General features: G+C 27.8%; 1 protein-coding gene across 4 annotated transcripts in view; it reads right to left on the bottom strand.

Annotated features, from left to right (window-relative positions):
* The window catches only part of LOC101237638 (centrosomal protein of 192 kDa), a 113,378-nt gene extending 106,018 nt beyond the window's left edge, over positions 1-7,360 (bottom strand). For all 4 annotated transcript variants that reach the window (XM_065819999.1, XM_065820001.1, XM_065819998.1 and 1 more), the window contains exons 1-2: positions 6,251-7,360; positions 2,413-2,483 (exon numbers count right to left, since the gene is read on the bottom strand). In XM_065819999.1, coding sequence (XP_065676071.1) covers positions 2,413-2,483; positions 6,251-6,432 — 253 coding nt within the window. In that variant the 5' untranslated portion in view covers positions 6,433-7,360. The remainder of the gene's footprint in view (positions 1-2,412; positions 2,484-6,250) is intronic.
* Positions 7,361-14,025: the final 6,665 nt, after the last annotated feature.

Below are 14,025 nucleotides of genomic sequence, written 5' to 3'. Positions count from 1 at the left end.
GAGATATGCACAAGAGATTGACTTTGCTGGAGTGATGTGCAACAGTCATTCTATTGTGCACCCTGCTTTCTTTTGAACAAAAGTGATTTCAAGGTATCCACCTTTTCAGAACAGTTAGGTTGGAATATCACCAGGGGTTGGAGAAAGTTGAAAGACCGAATACCAGCACATGAAATGTCTGTATTACACAAACAAAACTATGTCAAATGGAAATCAGCCAGTAGAGCAGCCATCAGAAAAAGTTCTATTGAGAACTTACTAATAACAGAATTGTCAACTGAAACCAGTAATTGGACAAAACTTCTTGAGCGCCTTTTGAACGTCATTCTTTTTCTTTCTGAACGTGGGCTTGCTTTATTTGGTTCCAGTCAACACATTTATGACCCTGACAATGGAAACTTTTTCGGAATAATTGAGCTCCTCAGCAAATATGATCCAATTTTATCAGAGCATGTGAAAAAGGTCCATGAATCTCAACTGAACAAAAAGCGCTTACAAGTTCATTATCTGTCCACCCGGAGTCAAAATGAATTTATTGAACTCTGTGGATCTTTTGTTCAAACCAAAATTATTGAAGAGATTCAAAACACCAAATATTTTTCAATTGTTGTTGATGCAACACCAGACTGCTCTCACAAGGAGCAAACAACTTTCATTATCCGTTATATAAAAATTGATGGATCTAAATTTTCCATTGAAGAACGGTTTCTCTATTTTGACGATTACTCAAAAAAAACTGGAAAAGAAATTGCAGCAAGGATTCTTCACGTTCTAACTTTGTTGAACATAGATTTTAAACTGTGTACTGGTCAGGCATACGACAATGGTCCAAACATGGCTGGAAAATACAAAGGTGTGCAAGCAGTTTTGCTAGAAGAAAACCCAAACTGTATGTTTGCCAGTTGTGGAAATCACACTTTAAACCTTGTTGGTGTTGACTGTGCTGAATCATGCAAAGAAGCAATTCTTTACTTTGGAATTGTGCATCAAATGTACAATTTCTTCAGCAGTAGTCCACAAAGGTGGGAAATTCTCAAGCAACATGTACCTGCTTCACTACATGGTATTTCCAAGACCCGATGGTCAGCAAGGATTGAAGCAGTAAAACCAGTTGCCCGTCACTTGAATTCACTGAGAACAGCTTTAAAAGAGCTGCAATCTCTCAATCTCACAGTATCAGCTCAGTCAGAACTTCAGTCCATTCAAAAGTATTTGTCAAAATTTGAATGCATTGTAATGTCATCTTTATGGATGAAGCTCCTCACAATGATTCACCAAACCAATCTTATAATTGAGGCAAGAGATGCAACTCTAGATGTTGAAATGGAAAACATTAAAAATCTCATGGACAGCATTCAACAGATTCGTGAAAAATGGGATGCTGTTCTGAGTGAGTCAAAATTAATTGCAATGAATATTGACATTTCACCAGAATTTTCTACCACTCGAAAGTTGAAAACACAATTTGATTCAGAACAGCACTATAAAATCAATGCATTTTATGTAATAATCGGCTCTATTCTAGCAGGTCTTAAACGTCGATTTGAGTCACAACAACAAATTTGTAGTATTTTTGGATTTCTTTGGCACTTCAACAAGATGAGCAATGAAGAACTACTCAGTGCCACAACAAACTTTCAAAAAAAGTACCACAAGGAAATACTGTCTGATATTTCTGATGAGATAATCTTTCTGAAACAAATTTACTCCACAAACTTTACATCAGATTGCAAACCAAAAGAATTGTTTCAAGAAATATTAGAACTTGGACTGTCTGGTGTTTTTCCTAACATATCAATTGCTTTGCGAATTTTTATCAGTTTGCCTGTCTCAGTGGCTTCAGGAGAAAGGTCTTTCAATGTGTTGAAACAAGTAAAGAACTATCACCTTTCAACCATGGGACAAGAACGCTTGAATGGACTTGCAATGTTGAATATTAACTGTGATATTGCAAGAAAACTCGATTTTTCAACAGTTGTCAGTGCATTTGCAAAAGCAAAAGCAAGAAAAGCATTTTTAAAATAAAAATTATTACTAATTTGCTGTTTTTTTATTTATTATGCAATGGCAGTTATTTTATGGTAAGGGCCTCAAAATTTGTAAATGGCCCGGGCCTCACTCAGTCTCTGAAAGGGCCTGTATTCATATAAACATTTTGAATGTCTTTAATAATATAAACAATATTTTATTTTTACTTTTTTTAATATGTTTTTATTTTTATTTTTTTTTATTGTAAATCATGCATGGAGTGTTGCTACCTCAACTATCTTATAGCCTGCTGCTACAAGGAAGTGCTACTACATTAACTATCTTATAGCCTGAAAAGAAAATGGCACTACGAAAACCCTTCCTAACCATACAAGTGTAGAGCCATGGACATTAAATCATTTTAAAAAATAATAAAAAATTTACTTGGAGGAGTAGAAATTTTTAAAAATGCGCTTAAAGAACTGTGAGTGGCTTCATTCTGTAAAGCTGATTTTCTAAAGAAAAAAAAAAGTACTTTAAAATACTAATATTGTTACAAACAACAACTTTTTAGATTATAATATAGCATAATTAAATTGCGGTACATTTGATAAAACCATAAAATGTATAATACTTAATATTTGCGGTAGCAAATAGAATTACCCTCATCAATAATTATTTTCAGTTTACTTGTATATTTTGATCCAGTGATACGCATTTGTGACTTGATTTTTTACTATTATTTGTAAGTTAAACAAAGACTGTGAAATCATGGCTCATAAAATTTTTAACATTTGGTTTTTGATACCTGAATTTGAAATGGGACGTGGTAAGCGTTTAACAAATGAAGTATTAGCAGTAATCAAAGCATGTAAAGATGCAGACTTATCTAATCGGGAAATTACAAAGAAAATTAGAAGATCTACAAAAGTGGTTAATAATTACTTCAAAATTAGCATTAATTATGGAGCTTAAAAGGAAAGTGGTGGCAAACATAAAATTGATAATCGTACTAAACGAGTTATTGCACGTCGTGCTACTGCTGCTCAGCACATGACTACATCTCAAATTCATTTTGATTTACAATTACCTGTAACTATTCAAGGTGTGAGACAAATCTTACATAAAGATCCAAACACAGTTCGGAAAAGCGTAAATCAAGATCAAAACTTACTGTTCGTTATAAAGAAGTTAGATTACAATTTGCAGAAGAACACATGTCTTTGCATGAAGAAGGGCATCAAGTTCTCTTTAGTGATGAAAAAAAGTTCAATCTAGATGGTCCTGATGGCTATCAATATTACTGGCAAAATCTTCAAAGAAAGAAAAAAAGAAACTCGAATGAGCCGTAACTTTGGTGGTGAAACTGTTATGATTTGGGGGGCTTTTTTCTTTGCTGGAAAACAACCACTGGCATGGATTTCAACAAAAATCAATTCACAAGACTACATTGACTTATTTTAGAAATTAGTTTGCTTGAACATGGTGAAGAATTGATGGGTGGAAGTTTCACTTTTTAACAAGACAATGCTGCTATCCATAATTCAAAGCTTACAAAAGCTTGGTTTAGAGAGAAAAATATTCACATAATGGAATGGCCTGCATGCAGTCCAGGTCTTGACTCAATTGAAAATCTATGGGGAATACTTTCTAGAAAGGTTTATGAAAATGGTAAGCTATATGAATCCGCATTGTAGCTGAAAACTCGTATCAGAGAAGCTTGGAATGAAACATCTATAGAAACTATCTAAAATCTTGTGACTAGTATGTCAAGTCGCATATTTGAAGTCATTAAAAATTCAGGAAGCAATACTAAATATTAAATGAGCATAAAACAAAATATTTTTTGTATTTTCTTGTATATAACGTAAATGAGGCTAATTCTATTTTCTCCACAAATTGAATACTTTTAATTTTTTTTCCACTTGTAATTAATTAAACATACCAATTTATAAACTTTTTATTGTAGCAGAAGATAATAAGATATAGGGTAGATTTAATAATTGTTTTATTGCCATTTTTGTTAAATTAGAACGAAAAATAAAGGTGAGGCTAATTCTATTTTCTCTGCTGTATATATATATATATATATATATATATATATATATATATATATATATATATATATATATATATATATATATATATATATATATATATATATATATATATATATATAAATATATATATATATATATATATATATATATATATATATATATATACATATATATATATATATATATATATATATATATATATATATGTATGTATGTATGTATGTATATATATATATATATATGTATGTATATATATATATATATATATATGTATATATATATATATATATATATATATATATATATATATATATATATATATATATATATATATGTATATGCATATGTATATATATATAAATGTATATGTATATGTATATATATATATATATATATATATATATATATATATATATATATATATATATATATATATATATATATATATATATATATATATATATATATATATATATATATATATATATATTGCAGAAGTCAATCAAGAAAAATACAATCAAGCTTCACCATTCTTGCTTTTTTTTTTTGCAAATGCCTATTTATTTGTATAACTTTAATAACTGTCCATAGAAAATGATATGTACAACCATTACAATAATATTGGAGGATATCTTGAACAGTGTTTGAAGTCTCTCCCAATTGGGTGTATTAAAAATATCAAGGGAATTGTAAAAAACTCATTTATAGATTATAAACCCATACACTCCAATGTTGTCCAGATGTAAACATTTGTTCTAAAATAAATTGCTCCAACACTGGCAGAGTTCATAACTAGGATCTGAATAATTTACTTGGAATAAAAAATTCTGTATAAAAGAATGAAAAAAAAAGTTTTTTCACGCTAAAATCAGTTTTTTTGCAGGAAACTGTTGCCTTACTATTTTAAAGCTAAGACCATGTCTATGAACATATCAATCATAGAGAACATTGTTCTAATATTAACAGGATAGGAGATTTATAGGTGTTCATTCTCTCCTAGTTTCTGAAGTCTCCCCAGTCTTCCCTATATATATATATATATATATATATATATATATATATATATATATATATATATATATATATATATATATATATATATATATATACACATATATATATATATATATACAAATGCTTTTATTCTTTTGGTGTGAACATAAAAATTTTAAAAGGTTTCCATTTTTAGATAGTTGGGTCTAATGATCTTATATGCTAGTAATCTTAGACTTATGCTAAATGTTAAAAAAATTTACAAGCATCTTAAAATGGTTAAATTTTAGACTTTTTAGGTGAATGGGCTATATCTGTTCTGCATGGCATTAACAGTATAAGTAAAAAAAAATTGATTTTTATTTTTTGATGCTATTTTGTTTCTACAGAAACAAAACACTACAATTTTTATTATTAAAATGTATATATCATGTCACTATGCCATTATTTGACTTCAGATGCTTATTTGAATAACTTTGAAATGCTCATCTGTAAAATGTTCAAACTTGACATATACTGTTAATGCCAACAGATATATATTTGAGTACTAAGCTGCAACAAGCTGCTTATATTATACCAATTTATTTCAGACAAATTAATCAGAAAATTGCCTTTAAAGTCTTGTTGGTGAAAAATACAACAGTTAACTTTATTTTGACATTTTTTAGTGATTTTTTAGAAATGAGGATATTATTTTTCTTGATTGCGATAAAGGTTAATAAAAACAACTACTTTATAAACTTTCCAGAAAACAATTTAAGAAAAAACCTGTGATAAAAATAAGAAAAAAGTTATAAGGCTTTAAAGTTGTCCATATTTACAATTTCTAAATGAAGGGGGGGAGGCCACTGTGTCATGCTTATAAAGCTATAATTTTTGAAATGTTGCACTTAGAAATCTGAAATTTCAAATTTCACCCATCTATATAAATCTATCAATTTATTTTCATTTACTGAAAGTGAACTAGGTAATGTCCAAAAAAATTGAACACACAAATAAAAAAACCCTCTCTAATATAAAAATATTAAATAAAAGTTTTTTAAAAAAATTTAGAATGTGTTGTTCTACTATGTAAACAAGCAATATATATGTTTTTTAAATGATTTAACAAAATTTTAAAAATTTAATAATTTCTTGTAAGTCATACTTATCATAATTCAATTTAAGTAAACAATTCTAATAAATAAATAATAAAAATTAAAGAACAAAATTAATTTACTAATTTTTACCGTTTATCAAATTTGAATTTGCTAATAGTTTTTTCTCTTGTATCTAAAGTTTCATTATCTGTATCTTCTTCTCCTTTTGAAACTTCTCCAAAATTAAATGATTCAAATCCACTTACATGAGAAGGGAATGAAATATCACTTAAGTTTGAGTCAGGAGAGCCCGGTATAAAGTCTTGATTCATAATGATAACTAAAAAATAACAACTTAATCATCACCAAATATATGTATATATTAAATTTTTTTCAACACTTTTTGAAAAAAATAATGAATAAAAAATTTTTGTTAATCTTGAATTTGAATTTATTATTATTATAATGAAAAAAAATTTTGATTACACTATAATTTGCATTTTATTGAAAAGTTTATCAATAATTACTTGTGTTAGTTTTGTAGTGTCAAATTATTTTATACTAAATCATACAATGCTGATAAATTGATCAACATTTAATTAGTTCAAATTATAAGAGATTGATTTTTTGAAGTTAAATTTTTTAGGCTTTACTCTTATGTTTTAAGTTTAAAAAGCTTTAAATTTTCAAAAAAAATTGAATAAACAGATATATGTAAATATATGCATATATGCGTGAGTAGTATGACTATATATAAATATATAGATAGTTTAACAAAAACATTTAACATTTATTGCATTGTATTGTATTGGATCAACATTTAATTCAATTCAAAAAACTTGTGATAAAATTTTTGAAATTGATTTTTTAACTTAACACTTTTTAACACGTTTAAAAGTTTGAAATTAAAAAAAATTGAATAAACTGATATTTGTAAATATATGCATATATGCGTGAGTAGTATAACTATATATAAATATATAAATAGTTTAACAAAAACATTTAACATTTATTGTATTGTATTGTATTGGATCAACATTTAATTCAATTCGAAAAACTTGTGATAAAATTTTTGAAATTGATTTTTTAACTTAACACTTTTTAACACGTTTTAAGTTTAAAATTTAAAAAAATTGAATAAACTGATATTTGTAAATATATGCATATATGAGTATGTAATATAATAGTATATAAAGATAACCTGTATCTTTATAAAGAAATTTAACAAAATTATTTTTCGTATTCAATTGTTTTGAAAATAATTAGAACTCGCGCTTTTATTTTTTTATTTTCAGACGTCGGTTATTGCGGTAATCGCCAGTTACGTCAATCTTTTTGACTGTTTAAAGCTTGAAAAAAATTCTTTTTGATTATAATCTTCAAAAATTATTCTGATGTTTTCATAATGAAAAAATGATAAAATAGTTGTATCAAAAATTATAAAATTTAATTTGGGGTTTATCGTTAAATTTTTAGCTTTTAATTCGCAATCAGTTACGCGCCCAATAAGGTTAACAGGCTCACCAGCAATATACAGCCGACGTAAGGAGAGGGAGGGGGGGAGGGGAGAGCACAATTGACAATTTCAATTAAAGGTCTTTTATATTTTGACGTTTCTATTAAAAAGAGGGAAAAAAAGCCCTCTGTCATAAAAAGTGGGAGGCACCTGCCCCCTTGCTCCTGCCTTGATATAAAAAGAAAGACAAAAAATTTATCAAATTATCTGCGCTAGTCAAGTAAAAATAAAATGCTGGGCCGAAAAATCGCGGGTTTCAGAGGTAGGGAACAAAATGATTAAATAAACGTTTGTTAATGAATTATGAACAAATCTCGGTTACAGAAACATCGAAATTTTTTATCAAACTGTTAAGTAATTTTGCAACCTTTTAAGTATATTTATTTTATTTATGCGTGTCCTTAAGAACATGTAATACTGTTCTAATAAATTTAAATCAAACCAAACCAAATAAATTGAGCACGAGTTGCAATAAAATAAAATGCTTTTTTTTTTTATTTTGTTTAGTACAATTTAGTTTTGTTTTCACGTTTTAAACTTTTGGTATCTTTTTTTTTAATCTTTTTTTTTCTTTTTTCTTTTTTAATTACAAAAACTTGATAAAGTAGCTTAAGTGAAAAGATTTGTTAAATCAACATTTTGGTCTTTACCCACAAATTGAATTATTCTATTGCAAAAAAAAAAAAAGATTAAAAAATAAATAAAAAAAGATTTATTCAAGTTAAATTGTGACTACACAATCTGTTTGGTAAACTATTTCTTTACATTTAAAATGTAAAGAAGTAGTTAGGCATAGCGAAAAAAAAATTTTTTTGTGTGTTTTTAAAACATCCGTTTTCCACTTTTTTTAAACTTGTATACAAAATAATAACCTTTCTTTTATTTTAGGTCAGTGGTTTTTTGAGAAAAATCAATATTAAACCACCTGGGGTCTTATACTCAACTTTCCGGTAAGAGTAGAGGAGCGCTAGTTTTATTAAATTTTATTAAAGTATTTTTAAGTACAGAAAATGGCAAAATATTGTTACAATACATTAAAACAAACAAATTAAAAAAATTTTATTTATAAATTTTCGTCTTATTTAAAAAGCAGCAAAGGATATTTTGGCTAACGTTTCGTTAAACTTAACGGAGAGGTGTTACTTTAAAATTATTTTCTTTTGAAAAAATTAACAAATAAAAGATAATTTGAGAAGAAAAAAAAAGCCCTAGTATTAGGAAAGATTTGATTTCTATTGTTATTGATTGAGTGAAAGTTAACAAAAATCTAAAATGGTTACCAGGGGGTTTGATAATAACTAGAATATATTATAGTTATTATCAAACCCCCTGGTATAACTATAGCTACAAAATCCAATTTTTTATTTATCTACTCGATTTGAATTAAGTAAGTTTTATTTCTGTAATGTAATCTTACTTGATTTTAAAGTGTTTTGAACACTTTGTACAACTTTTATCCGATAAATGTATTCTGACATTATAAAACGTTTCCAGTTTATCTGAAAAATACCTATCACTTCATCAATGGCTATTTTGGGCACACGCGTTGTCTGTATATACGAGAAAGATTAATTTTTTTAACTTTGCTCACGTTGGTCTTCGTCTTCAATATTTTTTATCCTGTTGATCTAAAAGAATTGTATAATACTCAGGATTATTTTTGAGAAAAACCGAATCTTATTTCATTTTTTGACCCTTTTTTCTAATAATGTAAATCGTTCAAAAAATAAGGGAGTTCTAAACTTTGTATGACCGTATCTTTTGAACGCCGAAATATTTTTCGATAAAATTTGAAACCTAATAATAAAATGTGATCGTATTTGAGATAAACAAAAAATTTTTTATTTGATTTCTCTAAATCAGGGAGATATTGTGGGAGTTTTTTGTGGGTATTTTCGTTCCATATTGCAAACTACGTGCCTCAAAACAATGTTTTTTAACTTAGAGGCTAATTGTAAGAGGTTGGCACATGCGACGAAGAATAATTTTTTATTTTTACTAACTTCTAAGTCCACAATATTTTAGACACATAATACTTTCTTTTTTTTTACAATAATATATTTACACTTCATTACAAGGTATAAAATATATAACATAACATAAGAATACGAAATTTAACAAGCTTAACAAAGTATAACGTTAAATTAATAAATAATGTTTCTTATCATAAAAGTTAACAGTGTTTTTTTTTTAAATAAAAACTAAAAACTATTGTTTCTTCAAATATCTTGTTGTAAAGGAGTCTCGTAGAAGACTAAGAAGTCTTATTATCGAGTACCTCTTTAAATGGTTAAATCTATATAGTCAATTATATAGTCAAAAGTGGTTAAACAATTTATAGTCAGTGATACACATAAATATTTTAATTTTTAAGTTTAATACATTCCAAACTTTTTTTTCAAGGTGGCAAAGTTATTTAATGCTTTAAGTTCAATATTTTCGGATATTGTTTTGTTATATAGGTATGGACCTCGGTAGAAAATAAAGAATCGTGAGAATTTTGTTGTATTTTGAGGCAATGTGAAGCTCCCCTTTGCATTTGTGAGATATCTATAAGAGTTAATTTGAAAAGATTTATTTAAAAAATGGGACTAATCCAAAATTGTATTTAATCATGAATATAATATTTTGATAGATGTTAATTTGGTAAACATTTAGTGCATTCATGGTTTTTAGTAAGGGTTCAGCATGGGTGAGTTTATCTTTATTAAAAAATAATCTTAAGGCATGTTTTTGACTTATATAAGGATTTGGATTTGTGTGCACTTGCCAATAAAATATTAGCGTACCTAAGGTAACTTTGGATGTAAGAAAAATAAAGCGATTTAAGATTATGTTGGGACAACATAGGTTTAATTTCGTAGAATATCCAAAATATTTTTTGAAACTTTAGTGTTTATTGTACTAATATGGGCTTTTCAAGATATATTTTTGTTAATAAGTATCCCAAGAAATTCAGTTGTTTCTGTTCTTTCAATGTTTACCTTATCTATTTTTAGTAAGGGAAATAAAGTTGGTATATTATTTTTTTTGCTTTTTTGGAATAAAACAATTTTTATTTTGTTTTTTCTGTATTTAATGATAACTTATTTAATTTCAAACGCATGTTTAATCTTTTAAGTTCTTTGCTCATACATTCGTAAAGGTCTTTGATTGAGTTAATAAAAGGAATAAAATAAATTTGTGTCATCGGCAAACATTATTGTATTAATTTTTTTCGAGGTTTTTGTAACGTCGTTAATATATAAAAGAAATAGGAGGGGTCCAAGAATGGAACCCTGGGGGTACCCGCACTCCATTCTTTGTAGTTTTGAATATTTTATAATTTTCTGAAATAAGACATTGTTGCCTGTTGCTTATTATGCAGTTTTTGACACATTCCAGGGTGATTTATCCAAAGCTTTCCATCTTTTTAAGTAAATATTATGGTTTACAGTGTCAAACGCTTTTAACAGGTTTATTAATATGCCTAGAAAATATTGTTTTTTTATCAAAAGAACCACTTATACTATTAACTAGATCTCGGATTGCCGAATTGTTTTTATTTAAGATTTTGTTTTGGGTTAAATATTCGTATAATCTGTCATAGGTAACTCGATCGAGTAACTTAAAGAAGATAGAGAGCACGAGATCTATAGTTCTATACGGGATCTACGGTCTATAATTGTTAATTAAGTATGATTTACCTTTTTGATGTACATTGGTAAGAAGAACTCTCAGATTATCAATACAATGACAGAAAATGTTGTTGATTACAAAATAAGCAAACAACGGTAGAACGTGACCTCGGCGCGTTGATCTCGTCAGGCTTCAAATGGCATCGTCAATAGTGATAGACCAAAATACTATTTGGGTATCGGTTTCTGCCGAAGTTTTAATTTGAACCAATACCAAAATTTCGGTTTTGGTACTTTTTTTAAATTTGGTAAAAAGTATAAATTCGGTTGAAAAACATAGGGAAAACAGAAAAATTTGTACGACTTTAAAATATCTGATTTAGAAAAATAGTTACTTTTGAGAATTTTTACAAAATATTTACTAATTTTAAATGAAAGTTTAAGCCCATTATTCACAAACTACTTAACTTTTTAGTTACTAAATAGTGCGTTTCCATCTGCTTCTTAAAAATATCAAAACCCCAAATAATCAAGCTATTGCAGTACCCATAATATTTTGAATGGATACGTTTGTTTAAAGAAAACAAGTTTGCTTAACAATTCGAGTAATGATGTCAAACTAGCCCTTGCTAAAATTGTGAAGAGGTTTCTCATCTCTCCAGCAACATCAAATAATTTAGAAAGGTTATTTTCAACAGCTGGAGATATACTATACAATGAAAGAAACAGACTATTACCAGATAACCTAGAAAAAATCTTGTTTTGCAGAGAAAAGTTGTCAGTTGTTAACTTTCGCTATTAATTTATATCGATAACTTATATATTTAATCTCAATTTGCGAAACACGTGTAATCAATTTTAAAATAATACACTCTTAAAAAACAATAAATGTAAAATTGCATTTTAAAATAAAATTTTCTAATGAAATTAATTTTGACTAGCCAAAATGTCGATATCGGTTTTGGTAAAATATTTTCCAAAATGTCGGTTTCGGTACCAAATTAGAGTACCCAAAATTTTGGTTTCAACTTTTTTTCTGTTTCGGTCGAATACTAATCGTCAAGTTAACACAGCAGCAACAAAAGCGCAGAACCTACTCAGAGTCATCAAGTGTACTTTCACTTATTTAAATATAGAAATGATACGTAGTCTGTTCACAGTTAAACCTCACCTTTGCAATCCCTGTATGAAATATTATTTAAAAGGTGACATTGAAATACTAGAAAAGATCCAACGTCGTGCAACCAAACTGGAACAAAATCATCTGCGTCATGAGGAACGACTATCTAAAATGAAAATGACTATGTTGGAGACTAGGTGTTTGTGCAGCGATCTAATACAAGAGTACAAATTATTGAACAATATGCACCCTCATTACAAGCAAACGGACCAGCATCAGCAATAAGAGTTCATAATCTAAGAATTGAAAATGTCAAGAATTCTTTGTCTCGGCAAGCATTCTTCAGTAACCGTATTGTAAATGAATAGAATGTATTACAAATTCACGTGGTGAATGTTTTTATAATGTTCCATGTGTTTTTAATGTCACTGGTTGCATTTTTTATTTATTATTATTATTGTTATTATTTTATTAATAACCCTCTGCAAAATATATTTACAAGGTAAAAATACAAACTAAGAAAATAGACAGGTAAAAAAAGTATCATTTAGGAATGTTTTCTTCAAGTGTATTTTTAAAAATTGTTCGCTGTTGTTTTACATTCCAACATTGAACCACCTGTAAAAAAGTATGAAGAGTAGCTTCAGGAATTACATTCTCTGAATTTCCAAGTTTTATTTTTTTTTAACCAGCATTAAGATTTTCTTATTCAGTTTATGAATATTACATAATTCTTTTATATCTAAAAAAGAAGATTTAACTGAACATTAGTTAAGTTGGGAATTAATGATTTCAAAAGGTTACTTTATTGTTTAATTGGCGGATAAATAGATTTATTATGTTTTGGTGTATATAATTTGACATCTCTTAGATTTTAAATAGAGAGTGTATATAGTTTTTACTATACTTGGAGACATTGAAAAGCGATTTAACTGCGTTCCTTCCAAATGTGTCGAGTCTTTTCATTGTTGACTCTTTATTTTCACAGAGCTCTAGACGGTGGGTTAGCGTCGGAACTGGTAATGATTTATATAATTGGATTATATGTGCAATTATATGTGCAAACCGGATTCCAGTACATTACATGTGCAAACCGGATTCCAGATTGATTCAGAGTTTGCACCGTTGCCTGGAAATTTGATAACTACTGTCAATATTCATTCTATTAAATGAAGCAAAAATGGATTTTTTTGTATCCCAAGTAAAGCCGAGATGATTAAGTTTTTCATGAGGTATAATTTAATGGTCGTCTAGGGATATTGTGCAGTTAGTTATTTGCTTTTTCCGGAGAGTAAATGTTCCGTTTTGACAGCGTTAAGCTTTATTAAACTGTTTTAAATGTTGCACGTCGTAATAAATATTTCTAGGCCAGATAAAGTAGAGCTGAGAAGAATGATGTCATTAGCATAAGCTACAGCACTAGTCAAGTGTTCATATATAGTAGTACTGACAATGTCATCATTTTTTATAATTTCGAGTAGCTTTTCAGTGTATATATTATATAGGTAGGGTGACAAAATCGATCCTTGTCTCACTCCTTGTTTAAGATCAAATGAGACTGATTTGGAACTTAGGTATAAGAGAGTTGCACTTCCACTACGTTATAAAGAAGGTATAGTGTTAACTATTAGATTTTTATTTCTATTACAATAAAGTTTATTAAAAAGAATAC

The sequence above is a fragment of the Hydra vulgaris genome, chromosome 15 (assembly GCF_038396675.1).
Source record: "Hydra vulgaris chromosome 15, alternate assembly HydraT2T_AEP".
Lineage (NCBI taxonomy): Eukaryota > Metazoa > Cnidaria > Hydrozoa > Anthoathecata > Hydridae > Hydra > Hydra vulgaris.
The sequence above is the reverse complement of the archived record's forward strand: the minus strand, read 5'-3'. Positions and strand labels throughout refer to the sequence as shown.